This window comes from Mytilus californianus, unplaced genomic scaffold (genome assembly GCF_021869535.1).
Source record: "Mytilus californianus isolate M0D057914Y unplaced genomic scaffold, xbMytCali1.0.p SCAF_15, whole genome shotgun sequence".
NCBI lineage: Eukaryota > Metazoa > Mollusca > Bivalvia > Mytilida > Mytilidae > Mytilus > Mytilus californianus.
In genome coordinates, this window is record NW_026262637.1 from 17,449,630 (window position 1) to 17,466,563 (window position 16,934).

The window sequence follows — 16,934 nt, forward strand, 5'->3', positions numbered from 1 at the left end:
AAAAAATACACGGAAAATAAGATTGAGAAACGTCTGATTTGGATTGCCCCATTGGTGCTTTCTTAAATTTTTACATGAAAATTAGAAATATTAAAGTCATCATCTAAAACGAGTTTCTTATAATTTTAATGTTATCGAAATTATTTAACTAATGCATGCATTTATACTAAACGAAGTCCTGTATTCACGTTTTTTATAGTTATTACGAATCTATTATAATAACGTATTATCGACAACTTATATTTCATTCGGTGATTGTTGATCTCAGGCTAATTAACTTTCGAGTTTGTTGCCGAAGTTTACCAGATCGTGACATTGATAAACAATCAACACAAAGCATGTGAAGCACGTTATTGAAAGAGGCATGATACTTTTATTCTATATTTTCCTTGCGTTCCAATTTGTTAATTACTTGTTTAGTACTTTAGCATCATTGCACTTTTCAAGAAGAGTTGAAATCCGATTACCGTATTAAAAAAAGATGGTTAAACAGCTTACATATTTTTTTTGCACTTATATAGTACCTCAAAACTTAATGTTACACTAAGTTGGAAGTACTAATGCAACACTACATTATGTATCTCGTCTAGTATTTATGTATTTGTTCATCCTGGGCTTCAAAGTTTTGATGTTTAGCGTTCCTAATGAAAGTTAACCCAGAAAAGAGTTATGGACCCACATAATGTACAAAGTGTAACGTTTGTTATTCTTATTATTCGTTTTATTTTCGTACTTTGAACCATGGTTACAAAATACGCATTTGATATAAATTTCGATTTTTAATTAACATATCTTTTATGTTTGTTTGGGTTTTTTTTTTTTTTTTTTTTTTTTTTTTTTTCTGTATGTTTAATATTGACTGCAATGGACATGTTTTGTATTTTTAGAGCAAAATAAATCAATTATATTTAACATTTTATCACCATATCTATATCTCTCTAAGTGCAGACAGGATGTTTTTTGATATTTATATAGCTTTAAGTGCAAAAAGGAAGTTTAAAAATTTATACATGTATCGGTTCCTGGCCGAGATTCATACTCCAGCTGTTGAGCTGTTGAGACAAGGTTATACATTATAGCATTTGTTATGAGTTTAAATGGTATCCTTCGCCTCTCTCTTATATGGGATTGTGATGTAACAGCACAAAATAAGAACAAATCGTACAAAATAATTTAGAGGCATCTCTGGTATTTGATTGTCTGATTGGCAATTATACCACGTCTTATTTGTATGTTGATGCACCAGATCGACACAGATTACAAACACAAATTAAAAAAAGTCGTAAAGTACCTATCTTAGAGAACTCGCAGTTACCGAAAGCTAATGTTTAAATGTGCAGTGAAGAGAGTCAAAAAGCCGTAACTCTAAACCGAATTGAAAAGATTAAGCTTTTAACTGGCAAAGATTGTTTACACTTAAAAAGTTTTTTTTTTGTATACTTCTTAAAAACATCTATAATAGTATTGAAGTAAGGGAACTAGTAGCAGCACTGAACGATTAGTAGTATAATATTTACTAGTATCCGAGATTAAAGTATGTCTGACGGGTGTTTTGTGTAGTTTATGTAGCAAATAAATAGAAGCGATAACTTTCAAATGTTCGAAAGAGGCCTTCAGCTGATATATGATAATGATATGATCGTTGCTCACATCCGACCCTTAAACTAGTAGAATATTTCACTTCATTCTTATGAATTTCCCTAGATGTATTTACGCCATACTAGCACAACAGTGTCGGTGTTTTGTTATCTGGTTATACGAGGGTATATTTATATAGCAGAGATCATAGTTTTCTTGCTATATGTTATTGTAAGCACTTATTTGATTTCTTTATCTTGTATGATTTTAAGAATTGATTTGACATTCTGTTTTGTCCCCCTTTATACACTGGTATTACATATTAGAAACACAACACAATTGCGCTCTGATATAAGTTTAATTTCATCACTCTTTTATTCGCATATGTTTAACTGCTTTTCAACGCAAAAAAACTTTTGTTCAACTATTGTTCCTATTCTAACATTTATGGACCCGCATTTAAACGATAATTTTACTCACCCTTATACTGGATCCTTTTTAACCTGACTTCCGGCTACCTTGAGCTGTATACCAATGTGACTCTCGCCTTTTACAACAGTGTTCCCACAATTTACGCATGTTGTTGCTTCGTTCATCTAAGAAAAATTATACCAAATTTTACACATAATATAATTTTGTGAATGTCTATATATCAAACATAGGCAAAGAATACAAAAAGACAATTTAAATGTAAAAATAGAAAATATCCGACAATACTATGGCAAGAAAACAAAAACGACAGAAGACAAACAGATTGTATGAATCACTACTCAGAAAACTAATAAACTATTGCAATTACTTTGTTTCAGCAGCAGTAATCTATAAAAGACAATTAATCGGACTGCGCGGATTGTAATGTGCACATCGGTGACTGAAACATATTTATCACATAAGCTCTATCAAACAAGTCTTAAAACCTACCAAGATTATTTGTATTAAGAAAAACCAGAACAGGCGTAGACTCAACACCCAAATCTCTGTAAATCAAACTACCATACTTGACCTGATTAGTCTCGCCCTTTTGAATTTTGCATGCTGTAATGCTAGCGTTGTAACTGTTATTGTTAAATTTTGAAATGGCAAAATGTAGAAAGCACTTTAGAATAAAGGATACTTCTTACTAAACATGTTACATTTAAAACTTTTTTAAAGCAACCATATAACCGATGTTCCATCAGACTAATCGAACATTTGGATGGTGTGAATGTTATTGCAGATTTGTTATTGCAAAAAAATGTTTCCTGTAAATAATAATGTATAAATTTCAATACGCCAATCCTTCCATAAAGAATTATATACTTAAAGCACAACAACATTTGTTCTTAATCAGATAAAAAAATCTCAAATATGTATACCTTGATGAAATAAGTATCTCTGTTATCATCCATAAAGTCTGAAATAGCCGTAGATATAAATTCATGAGCGTCATTTTGGCGACGTGTGTCAATTCTATATTTCTTATGGAAATTAGCTAAAGCGCTCTGCAAGTGCTGTCTTTGAACCTATGTTCCTACGGCAACACGGTGAAAAACTTCTAATACATTCCTAAGCCCTTCTCCAAATGTCAGATTTTTTACAAAGTGTTCATTTATATTATGCATGAAGTTACAATCAGCTAGTAGCTGTACGACAGCATTACACCAGCACGATGTTCATTTATATTATGCATGAAGTTACAATCAGCTAGTAGCTGTACGACAGCATTACACCAGCTCGATGTTCCCAAATTTACTAGTCCGGTATGAATATCTTTGAAATATTGCAGATAGTTCATTGATCAAGATTTAGATGCTATGTCGAAGTAAATCTCGTTCAGGTAAGGTGACTTTGACAAATCTGTTTCTAAATTGGCAAGTATATTCTCATTTGAAAAAAGATTGATTGCCATGTCTTGCACCATTTCTGCATTTTCATATTGTGAAGATTTCGGTAATGCGTTATCTAGCTTGATACTCGATTCCGGAGAAATCGGATGGATATCGTCTGGTTTGTCAATTTCTGTTCGTTTCTCTTGCTTTTTTGTTGCTGTAGGTTTAGTCTTCCTGGTTTTAAATTTTTTTTCAGGGAAGGTATTAACCGGTATGCTGGGCCTCTTCTGATATTTTCCGATTTTAATGTTTTCAGGTGTTCCTGGTATCTTCTTCGTCCAACTTTCTGTTACCGTCTGCGTAGCATTCATTAGATGTTTTGGTCTGTTTTTCGTGTGTCTAAGAGCAGCCAGTTTTTGTATGGAATCAACGTGTTCATGAAGCTCTTTCGAAAAGATGTCTAATCTGGAAAACCTTTTTCCAGAAAAAAATACATCTTTCAATACACGGAAACGTTGCTCAATAATAGCATTAGTTTTCTTTTTTGTTGTACAGCTTTCTTCTATACTACTGTGCTCCATATCACTTTTATGATGACGTGTAAGATCTCCTAATAGCATGTTTGACCATATCGGAAAAATGAAATGCAACGTTTCATTGAGTGTTGAGCTAATTCTGTTGATGAACTATTGTTTGCCTGCATTTCTAACTGACTTCAGTATCGAGTCTTTCACTTTCTCTGCCCAAGATGAAAACTCATTTCCCTTACTTCTTAATATATAATTTTCTTCAGAGTACATGCTCGTATTAGGGTCAGTTGACATCAGAAGTTTGTCCAGTTTGGTGTCTTTCTCTTCAATAATGTTTTCCACGACCAAGGGTAAAGATTGAATCCTTGTATTGATATATGCTGCGGCCTCCTTAACTGTTGGAGTTACATACTTAGAAAGCAATACCAATAGAACCGAAGTAAATGTTTTTGTTGCTGTTGGCAGATCTTCGACGTTTACTAGAATGCTAAGCATGTACATCCCATACTGGAGATTTGATTTGTAATGAGATTTACACAGAAATTTTTCATTGTATGTGAAAGACAACCGTGTGGAATAGTTTTCCTCAAATCTGCTGTGCTGGCAGTTCCATTTAATATTCGCCAAGCTCTACTCCTAAACGTGTCAATTGTTTCACCACAAAATCCAAGGAGTGCACTTTCCAAAAAAACAAATGATCTATCAGAGTTAATCTGACGAGGAATAGCAGCATTCTTCAAGACGAAACGTTGACAGCCAGTTGTGAATTTGTGGAGTGTCGTGGCTATTACAAATCGTTGATGTAACAGGTATTGTCGGTTCCTTTGGTGTCGGATTTGCCAAAGCTAATTCATAGTAGAGATATTTACTCTCATCTAATCGAGTCTTTAGAATGGACCCTGTGGCATCCCAAAAAACAATATTGTTTTTAGCTAACTGATGCCATAACCGTATACTACTTTCATTCCAGTACATCACATAGCTTGGAATTACCGATATATGTTGTATGAATCCTTTAACTTTTGTGTTTAATGATGCCAAGGACATTTCATTAGCCATTTTTAGCAAGCTTTTCCACTCATCGGAATCCATAGCACCGTCTATTCTGGACTCGGATGCTATCTTCCGAAAAACCTGTTTGATGTCCCAACTGAGCTCAAATTGCCAGCTATTTTGACTTCGTCTGGAATGTGTCGAAATTTCTTTCAATATAATCTAAAAGGTTTTTGTCCAGTTTCAAACTCTTTCATCACGTCTTTCCTTTTATCACCTGATATAGGACATGACCATTGTTCCCTCAAGTCATGCTTAACGTTACCTTCAAATTGTATATCAACCTTGTCAGTGGAAAACATCTGCAGTTTACACTGAACAGGGCAATCTTTAAATTTGCAGTACAGATTTGCACAGAACAGTTTTGATCCTCTCCTTTCGCTTCTATATTTTGAAACATTTATTTGATGGCGTCGTATCATAAAAACACAATATGGATTGTATTTTTTAATACCTGCAATCATAATGTGATGCCAGCTTCCTTTTTGTATTTGTCTTCCTTTAACTGATGATAACACAGTTTTCCAATCTGTACTACGCAAAGAAAATTTACCGTATTTCGGAATTTGTTTCTCAAAGTATTTTGTGCCTGCTACATTAACATCAAACATGTTCTCCAAATTTTTCATATTTATTTTGAAGCAATTTTTATCTGATAAATGATTATTGTTCTCGTCTTTTCCTGGGTCACATTTTAAATTCTTTTCATATTGTTTGCTATCGTACATTATTGTGTCATTGCTTGAATATGAACATGAATTGTTTTCCTCAGTTTTGAAATTTTGGCGTACTGTTTTGTCGCTGAAATCCAATAAAAAACATTTGGTTGGTATAAAGCATTACGAAAACCAGCTTTTAAGATGAATATTTACCGAAAGCGAAAACAATTGTAATGGTAATAAATACACTGGAATAAGGTGAGCTAGTACTCATAAATCCCAATATGGTAAATGCTAAAACAGTCATAATAAACCGGAAGGAAAGCCAATTTTTGTCTCGCCTGAGACGAAAGTCGCGGAAAGCAAGACATAGGTTGCTCTTCTGGTGACGACGGCTCCGGCTCCGGCTTCGCCGTCAACAATTGTTAAGTTTTCTGCTTAAGTTAGTTTAATAGGAACTACTTGTAACAGATCATTGATATTTACTATGAAGTTGCTTTTACTATCAGTACATATCAGCTTGACGACTATTTCGAGGCCCTGCCCCCTAAGTCATGGTCCAGTGACTTTGAATTAATAAGCAATTTTCAATGTTAAGTTTTCTGCTTAAGTTAGTTTGATAGGATCTACTTGTGATAGATCATTGATAGTTTGTATGAAGTCGCATTACTATCAGTACATATCAGTTTGACGACTAGTATGAGGCCCTGTCCCCTAGGACATGGTCCAGTGATTTTGAATTAATCAGCAATTGTCAATGTTTAGTTTTATGCTTAAGTTAGTTTGATAAGAACTACTTGTGATAGATCATTGATATTTTGTTTGAAGTTGCATTACTATCAGTAAATATCAGTTTGACGACTATTTTGAGGCCCTGTGCCCTAGGATATGGTCCAGTGACATTGAACTAATTGGCAATTTTTAAAGTTAAGTTTTTCTGCTTTAGTTATATTGACAGGAACTACTTACAATAAACAACGATATTTTCTATAAATTCACACTACTGTCTGTACATCTCAGTTTGTCAACCATTTTCAGGCCCTGTCCACTAGATCATGTTCCAGTGACTGAATTAATAAGCAATGTTACTGTCCATCAGATTGTCTTTTTCTGAATTTTATGCCGATAGGCGAGACATTTCTCTGTGTCAATAGTTTATTTAAAGTAACTCTTGAACAGCACATACACATAACGCCAGACTCGTACTAGACCTGCATCAAATGGTTTATCAAATTATGCTATGATTTCAAAGATTTTGGTAGGCGGGAACTGTAAGCGTGACTTACAGAGGAACACAAACAAACAGACGAGCATATGCATCACTAAAGTGTATATAGTATTATATTGTTTACTTTTCTGATGTCTATATTTGACAGTTTCAGTTCATTCCGTATGATATGTATTCTGAAACGACGTCACCCAACACGCGGAGCGGTCAATATATAATATTGAAAATATAGCTTCTTCCGGTACATTGTATGCACAAAACGGTATCATAAAAAATATAACTGTTTTAAAGAAGCACGGATATTGAAAGACCAAAAGCACAAAACAACCATAAGAATGCTTTGAATATGTATACCCATAGCAACCGTTATAAATTTAATCATTTGATTTTAGTATTGTGTTTTATATTTTAAATGTTAAGTTTATTTGGACTTAACCAACCTTTTTAAGGTTTCAGTTGAAAAAAACCTTTTGTATTCTGCTAAAAGTTTAATAACCCGCCCGATGAAATATTAGTTTTTGGCTCTCGTCGCAAAATGCTCGTTTCATGCTGAAGTGACATTAAGCAATAATCAAATAACCATGCAAGAAAAGTTAGACTTGAATATCCGTTATACATCAATTTTGTAAATAATGTTTACCTTTTTCGGTGAATTTACATTCCAAACTTTATTTATTTATTTCAGTTTGGGAGAGAGCTGGGGGACTGGATGGATACATAATGATGTCAAGGAACAAGAACAACCAGTGCCATATAGCATAAAGTGCCTTGTATCCATTGATGTGATAACTGTTTGTTAACCTTATTGAATTGCTGAGAATACTCAAATAAAATTAAACGAAATCTTTGGACTGGTTTGGAAAAAAATATATATAATTTTCGTGCGAACTTCACTTTTTCAGAATATCCTACATCAAGTACGCTCACCACAAAAAGTTTGGAAAGCCAAGATATTAAAACGGAAATTAACTGATGGAAGTACTAATGTAAGAACTGAGAAATGGTTAATTGGTGTTCTTTGCTTACTGATAAACCGATTTATTTGTCCTCCTACAATGAACACAAAACAACATAAAATTGGTCTTCAAAGAACAATCATGTTATCGGTGTGCATACATATCCCGTGCTTTATCTTTTGATGCTTCAATTTCATATGTTTATCAACACCTCCTTAATCTTAATCCTTAATCCTAGAAAGCGTTTCAAACTACATCAATACGTCTATAAGACAGTTATCAAACAACACAAATAACAAAATAACAAACAAAAAATAGAGGTCAACATACAGTCGCCCACAATAGATTTCTACAAATGAATTAACTGTACACACATAAATTGTTAAGCTTTTTTTCTATCATTGATAATAGGGTACGTGAAACCCTAATTGTTGGCGTTTTCATGTAGTACACTAATTACGGTCAACCTGCCTACTTCAAATCGCATATTTTACCACAATGTTGCAATAAGGAAGAATGTCAGATCTTTTGTGACTTGAATATTTTCGACTTAACGTAGCTTTAAAGGCAATTGAAATACGTAATTATACAACCATGCATAATATTTGCAAAATTTTTCCAACCTCTAATTTATGTATATTTCAATGATATTGTGTCCAATCTACAATTGTAGCAGTAGTTATAGTAACCCTAGCTGTATATCTCAAAAAATGTATTAACTATTCTGCTTTTTTCAAAATATTTTATCATCGGATTCTCATGTTATTGTGGGTATTGATTTGGAATACTTATGTTTACAGCAAATGTACTCTGGATAATGTATATTTGAGCCATGTAAATTTGATTTTGTCAAAATGCAATTACAAAATTAAATATTTATTTGTATTTCATTGCTAATTTAACTTCCAAATGTGACGATAATCATAACTTCCAGTGCATAATATTTTATGCATATTCAAGACGAGTACACATTATTAATTAAAACACAAGGTACTACGTTCTGCAAATTGCCTTGACTGGTTGAAGGGTGAAGATTTTAGACTGCCATTTGTAAATGAGGGTACGTTGGATAAGGAAAGATGATCATATTGCAGCAAATTATCAACGGAGCTGTCAAAGAGTTGTTACAATGGTTCTTTAAATGGTAAAGAGCGAGATACTTTCCCTAAATGCGGCATCAGATTTAACTGTGCCAATCGATTGGACATGACGGCGTATTTTATACATCACACCCAGCCAAACGAATGACCCTTGCGCGAGAGTATTACCCATCAAACAGAGAAACTGCAATGGGATCTATTTTCATACACCAGGTCAACATCAAAATGTACGACAATTTAAATATTATACGTTAATTAGATTGAACCTAAACTGGAAACGTTTCAGTCAATGAAAAAAGAGGACGTGGTATGAATGCCAATGATCGAGACAACGTTTCACTACTTTGAGACTTAAGGACATAACGATACAGTTTTGATTCCACGGTGATTTATTTAGGAAAATTTGCATACAAGCTTTTTTTTTACCTAGAAAATTCAAATATGTAATAAAAAATATACCTTCATGTGCTAACTTTAGAGATAAATGGGGTCGAAATTTTGGACACTTACTTAAAATTTCGGTTTCTTGGACATTTCAATCCTTTGGACAGATATACTTAACTTTTTTGTTTCAGAAGATAAATACATGAGGATTTTTGTAATATGATTTGGAATATCTTCCTTACAAAAGTAGGCCCTTAATTTGTGTGACAACTCTTTTTAAATAATTCATTTTTATTAAATTCTCATGATTTTAGAAAAAAAACGGCTTTTTTTGCTGTATATTTATCTAATTTAAAACAATGTCATCGGTGATTTTATCATAGAAATTGGAACAAATAATCTTCATACAGTATCAAGTCAAATGTCATTTTAAAAAAGAGGGATCCATGTACTCGTTTTAAAGCTAATGATTAATATCCCTCGAAAAATGCATCGTTTCTCGATATGTCGCTGTTTGACGTCGCGAAAATTACATTTTACGTTAGCAACGTCATTATCTTCCCTGTAACTGTATCTTATGCCATAAAGGCCATAGATGTGAATAATAGTTTTTGCAGGTAACCGTACGGCCGTCAATAATGAGAACAACTCATACTGTTTAGTAAGCTAAATGGGGCCCCGAGATATTAAAATGTAAAACAATTCAAAAGCGAAAACTATGCCTGATTTATTTTGCACCAAAAAACTGGTAAAATACAACCAACAACAACCACTGGATTTTAGGCTCCTGGTTTGAGACAGGCGTGGGATTAACCATTGTGTGTGCACTCAAACCTCCCCTTTACATTGGGTAGAGGTTAACAACACTGCATGAGAGCAAACTGTATAAACCAACTAGAAAGGGTTACGCTCATTAGGTCTGTGTAAATCACCAAGTAAAAAAAAAAACAAAACAGAAAACAAAATACAAAAAGAGCCCATCTAAGAGTATTTGCAGTAACTAAAACCGTGTTCAAGCCCAATTTCAAGTACAGTCATAGACAAGTAATGATTGCAACAGTATGCTGTTACGAAGTCTCCCAAACAAAGTCCCTTAGAACCTTAAAATACCTTCGTTTATCGAACAATTATACACATCATTTGGGTGTCCCTTTACCAACAGGTTGAGGTAAAGTAAGCCTTTTAATCCTGTTTTATAATTTGTTCTTATGTTTTACAGTTACACCACTGTGCTGGGTCGGGGAAGGGTTGCGCCAGGAATCATGTTTAACCCCGCCACATTCTGTATGTGCCTGTCCCAAGACTGGAGCCTATAATTCAGTTGTAGTCGTTTGTTGCTTTATTTCATATTTGCTTTTCCTTTATTGTCTTGTACATAAATCAGGCCGTTATTTTTCTCGTTTAATTTTTTTTATATTTGTCATGTCGGCCCCTTTTAAAGCTTACTATGCGGTATGGGTTTTGCTCATTGTTGAAGGCCATAGCTGTCAACTTTTACGTCATTTGGTGGAGAGATGTCTCATTGTCAATTATACCATTGATTATATTTTCTTATTTTTATAAGGGACAAGTGTCTTACTATCTTGTTTAAAGATGGAAAAATAAAAAAAGTGTATTCTCCGTTGGGCCAAATGATACAGAAAAACTCTTTTTACTTTACAGTTTAAATTCAAAAGTATTTTATGCTGTTTACTTGTACTGATGTTTTTCTCCTTTTTTGTCCTCGTCTTTGTCTTTGGATGATTACAATGTACCTTGGTCTTGTATTTGCCTTAGAGATTTTCGGCTTGCGGTTTATCATTGTGACAAAGTCGATTCGATTCGGTACAATTCTAATCTTTTCTTCAATTACAGTATTTCATACCAGCATATATTGTATATGTTTGTTAGGCTTGATATATAAAGGAACAACATATCGCACGAAAAGAAGAAACCAACGCATATTTTGACAAATTAGCACAAATAAACTTTTTCTTTTCCTGTAGTAATAATGTCAATTAAGACTTTTTGTCGTATAAACACAACGATTGAAATGATTTTCTAATAAAAGAAGACGTCATATGGTACACGTGTTCTTAGTTCTATAAAAGTTCTATAAATAAAGGGAAAGCTAAGTTCATCTGAGTACGTGTGTATAGATTTTCATGTGGATTTAATCCGCTAGTATTTAGGAACACCGTTTGTATTAATCAGATGTTACTGTTTTTATTGCCCTTCTTATACAATAAGTAAGGATTTTTTTTATATACTGAAATTTTCCATATTGTCTTGTTGTATACAAACTTTTGGCTATTTATATAATTATACCGGAATTGTATACCGGAATCTTTTTGCTATTTAGGTGTCAGACCATCAATTCCACCAACTCCAATTTAGAACATATAAAAGTAGCCCTTCCCTGACAAAAAATAGTGCTTTTGATGTCATCGTTTACTTAAATTACCTAACCATCAAATTTGCACAAATGAAACTTTTGGTGAAAGAGAAATATATTTAGACCATTTTGAGCCAAAATTTACTTGTCCATGAGTTTAAATTTGCATTTAAAATTGAGGATTAATGCGCTCCATAGTATAGGTCCATAGTATACTTATTTAAGATTTCCAGAAAACCAGGGGTAATTTTTAATAGAATTTGCACTCCGAACGGTCGTGTTTCATTACAAGACTTTAAACTTTGGTTGAAAATAGGCATGCAGAAAGGTGATACATGTACAATTCAGGATATACCTGGTCATGTTGATTTATATGTTGATCTTATCTTGCTGATCATTTTAGCTATTAAAAGTTTCTAGATATCAATTATAGTTTCAAAATAAAAGGCACGAAAAGAAATTGTTAAAATCCGTCATTTGAGGGCAATAAGATATTTAACAAGTCGTCTGACAATTTTGATGTGAATAAACAATAGGCAGATCTCAACATTCTGAACATTTTTGCTCCCAACAGATTTTTTCTATTTATAGCAATATTTAAAATAAAAGACAAAACTTGCATTTTACATCTATGTTCTATTTTAGCCATGTCGGCCATGCAGGTTGGCAGAGTCATCGGACACATTTTTTAAACTATATACCCTAATGATGATTGTGGGCAAGTTTGGTTAAATTTGGCCTAGTAGTTTCAAAGAAGAGTTGTTTTATTTTGTAAAAGTTAACAGACGACGGACGCAAAATGATAATAAAAGCTTACTTGGCTCTTTTTGAAAGTAAAAAAAATCAGATAAAAAAAAACCATTATTCCATATACAATTTCTAATAAGCACAAAAAGAAGTGATAAGTGTCAATATATTTTAATATCTTAACGGTGCCTGACATGTCCTTTCTTTATTCAATAATTATTAACAAACGCAATAATTATTCATGTTTCTATGATCTGACAACAACCAATTCTTTCACCAGCATTTCCGGTTATCAAACTTTCTGCATTCCCCCCTTTTCCTAAATCATCAGCGTCGGTATGGATCTACAACATTATACCAAAGATATTTAAAATTGAATTTTTAATTTACATTCTACACGATTCAAATCTAGCACAAAGTCAATGTGAACACATTTCTTTAATATTTTTAAACATTAAACATTAAACTATATATGTACAAAAGTTAATGAAGGCTTATGCATCTTATAGCATATTTTGCAATATTATATTAACATAATATAATTAAAAACATGAGCATCCTGGATTACAGTATAAAGAAAACAAATCAGAATGTAAAAAAAATAGATAATGATCCTTTGAAAAGTTCTGGATCTGTTTGCTCTAAAAGAGTGCATGCATTTTTTTTACTTGGGGAAAAGGCTGAAAATATCTCAATCAGTGTGCAAATTCCGATGAAGTAACAAAGCTCCGATGATTAAAAGGAATCTTTTCATTTCTTTTCCACGATCGTTCCTTTTCACCTCATTGTAAAAGATTTAACCGTTTAATTTCACATTACATAAAAATCGTGTGTAGGCATTTTGATAGTTCAGACGAATTATAAAGTGCCTCCATAAGTGTTTCTCGTTTCTCGTTTTTTATATAGATTAGACCGTTGGTTTTCCCGTTTGAATGGTTTTACACTAGTAATTTTTTGGAGCCCTTTATAGCTTACTGTTCGGTGTGAGCCAAGGCTCCGTGTTGAAGACCGTACTGTGACCTATAATGTACTTTTATAAATTTTGACTTGGATGGAGAGTTGTCTCATTGGCACTCATACCACATCTTCTTATATCTAAACACCATCTTTAGTTAATGTTTGCAAAAACTGCATGTCCTCTAATGTTAACCATGTTAAAGTTTTTGCATTAATGGCATGCATACAGGATATTAGTTTATAATTACATACTGCCTTTTTCATAGACTCTTTATAAATTTATTTTAATTCAATTAATTGTGTATAATTGTTTGCACGTTACACAAATGAACTGAGAAATTAATTTTGTCTACCATATATACCGACGTGTGCATATTAATAACACAATTCAATTGTACATCATGGCAATTCGTGCTCCAAGATTATTCCAATGCAAATAAAGTATCTCTATGGTTCTACGAAGACTGTGTACTTATGGTAAAATAATTAATAAGTATTCTTTAAATTTGTTTTGGTTTCTTTTTTCAAATGTAAACGTTTGTTAGTTGTATGTTACCACTAAAGATCTGTTCAGGATTGAAAGGTCTGAAGTTTCTTGTAAACTGATCATTGAATCGTTAATGTAAACATCAGCTATTCCCCACATGTTGGCCTTGACATTTCCAAGACTTCCAACATGGCGCTCGTGATCATGAGGTGCTCCATGAGTTTTATTCAATGGGTTAAATTGAGGACCTACACTACTACAATCTACAAATTTTGATGAATACATTATTCTCTAATCCAACATTAGATAAAGAAATGTTTACTATAAAATTAGAATAGTTGCAATACTCATCAACATAATTATAAATAAAGATAAAAGGTTACCAACGAGAAAATATGAACCATAAATCGAGGAAGAAAACACCTTGACCAAATGAAGTAGACGTAGACGGAAAAACAACCAGCACACATCAAATATCTGCACTCAAAACTAAAAATTGAGCAACACAAAATATGATTGACAAGGACTATATCGTGTGATTGCTTAACACACGACATCATTTTTTTTAAATTAGATTCGGATGCAACGTTTTCATTATAAAACAAAAAAATAATACATACATATGGAATGCCACAGCAGTCTTATGTGGTACTCAGATATTACGTTATTTTGTTTTATTATTACTTGATGATATTTTGTCTTTACATAATATGGTTTTGACATTACGTAATGATGTTTTGATATAACTCAATATGGAATAGTCATTACTTAATGATATTTCGATTTTACGTGATATGGTTTCGTATTGACTTGATATGGTTTTTTCATTACTTAATATGGTTTTGTCATAACTCGATGTGGTTTCATCATTATTTAATGTGGTTGTGTCATTAAGCAATGTGGTTTTAACATTACTTGATGTGTATGTGGCTTAACGTTATGTATTTGTTTCATTACATGATGTGGTTTTGTTATTCGTAATGATGATTTGCCAAGTCTTCATATGGCTTTAACATTACATAATGATGGTTCAAAATTTGACGATTTTACACAACATGATGTGTTTGTTCCTGTATTTTATGTGGTCCTGTCATTCTTAATGTGGTTATCACATTACTTGATGAGGTAAAGCCACGTGACTTGGAAAAAAATTAGTTCTATTTTTAGACCGATTTCCATATGTCGTTTGTTTAATGTGCTTCGGATGAGTGTCACTACCCATTGAGTTGAAGTTCAAATAAAGTTCGAGTTGTTGTTCAGAGTTATTTGGTATGAAAAAGAGGAACGGCAGACAAAAATAAGAAAAAAAGTACAAACAAATTTCAATATTTCGGACATAAGGGGGATATCCCCAAACCACATGGTCCTGCCGTTTTTTTTCCCTTAGTTCTCAAAAGGAAGCAGTATTACAATAAATTCATGAAGAATTCCACGGAACCCTGTGTCTCGCCTGAGATTGCTGCTGTCATTGTAAAAGTGTAATGTTGACTGTAAAACGTCCATTTATCGGTAAAAAACAAAATTAAAAAAATTGTTTTTCTGTACATGCTTTATCTCGATATAGAAGATTAACTCCTATACAAGTTTAATAACAATTCATGGAGGTTTACAAATTTATCATGACAAAATAGTTTGATTTGGTAATATTTAATGCAAATAAAAATAAGAAGATGTGGTATGATTGCCAATGAGACAACTCTCCACCACATACCAAATGACGTAGCAGTTAACAACTATATGTCACTGTATGGTCGTAAACAATGAGCAAAACCCATACCGCATAGTAAGCTATAACAGATCCAGAAACGACAAATGTAAAAACAATTCAAACGAGTAATCTAACGATCTAAATGATGAAGACGCCGACGACGGAATATAGGTTTGTTGTGTCTCACTTCCGCGACATTAATATCGCAGGCTGGACACACATCAAATGACTTGTACTTTATTGTCAACACATGAGACACTTTAAATCAACTCACACTAAAGTTTCAGGGAAATGGGGGGCTCGCACTAAGCGACAAAGCATCAATTCAATAAAATAAGAATTCTACGATTTTTTCTTAGCGTGTATTATCATTTGAACATGTACGAATATCAATCTTTTAATATATATTTTTATAAATTCGATTCTCTGATATACCTCGCACTTAATAGAAAAAAAAAACTTAACTTTTTAGAATATCTATTTCACAGGTGACGACGGATATGTTCCAGTTGTCGTTACCACAATCCCGTCCTCTTTTCCTCGAATGTGACCTACCAAACTAGACCAAATCACTGGGTTTGTACTTTCACGAATAACACGACGGGTGCCACACGTTGAGCAGGATCTGCTTACTCTTCCGGAGCACGCGAGATCACCCCAGGATTTTGATGGATTTATATTGCCCAGTCATACCGATCTATAGAGTTAAGCCAATTGCATCTGATTTTTACAGTTTATTCTTGTGTTGTGTTGTTACACTATTCACCCATGGTATGGTTAGGGTTTAGCGCTCACAGACATGTTTAACATTCTTTATGTGCCTGTCCCAAGTCAGGAGCCTGTAATTCAATGGTTGTCGTTGTTTCATGTGTGTCATTTTTGTTTTTCGTAAGTTGTTTAGTTATTAGTTACGGGTGCCTATAATTGCTTACATCCACTGCATTAAAACTCTGGTGGATAGTTGTCTCATTGGCAATCACACCACATCTAACTTTATTTCGATTTATATGTTGTGTTTTGTATACTGTAACATTGTTTATCTTTTGTACGCATACCCCTTAACCCTTTTTTCAGAAGCCCGAGCAAAAGCCCTTGATTCGCGATAGAAAATTTAAATACGAACTCGTATTAGATAACTCCAATTTCAACTCGAAATATTAATCTAAATGAGACTCAAATTCGAAGTCTAACTCGAACTTTACCTCAAAAGGTAACTCAAACTCGTAGTTCAACTCGAAAGTCAATGCTAACTCGAACTTTAATTCTAGTTATGACTTGAATTCTAACTCGAAATCGAAAATTACTCGAAGTTTAAATAGAAGACTAACTCGAATTTTAATTCGAACAGTAACCAGAACTTTAATT

At 33.1% G+C, this 16,934-nt stretch overlaps 1 protein-coding gene across 1 annotated transcript; it reads right to left on the minus strand.

The window, feature by feature from the left end:
• Positions 1 to 12,656: 12,656 nt before the first annotated feature.
• LOC127725991 (superoxide dismutase [Cu-Zn]-like) lies at positions 12,657 to 14,146 on the minus strand. Its single transcript, XM_052233290.1, has 2 exons — positions 13,931 to 14,146; positions 12,657 to 12,761 (listed from the first exon to the last, which is right to left on the minus strand). Exons 1-2 carry the CDS (start codon positions 14,144 to 14,146, stop codon positions 12,657 to 12,659), a joined length of 321 nt encoding a protein of 106 aa, XP_052089250.1.
• Between the last annotated feature and the right edge of the window lie 2,788 nt (positions 14,147 to 16,934).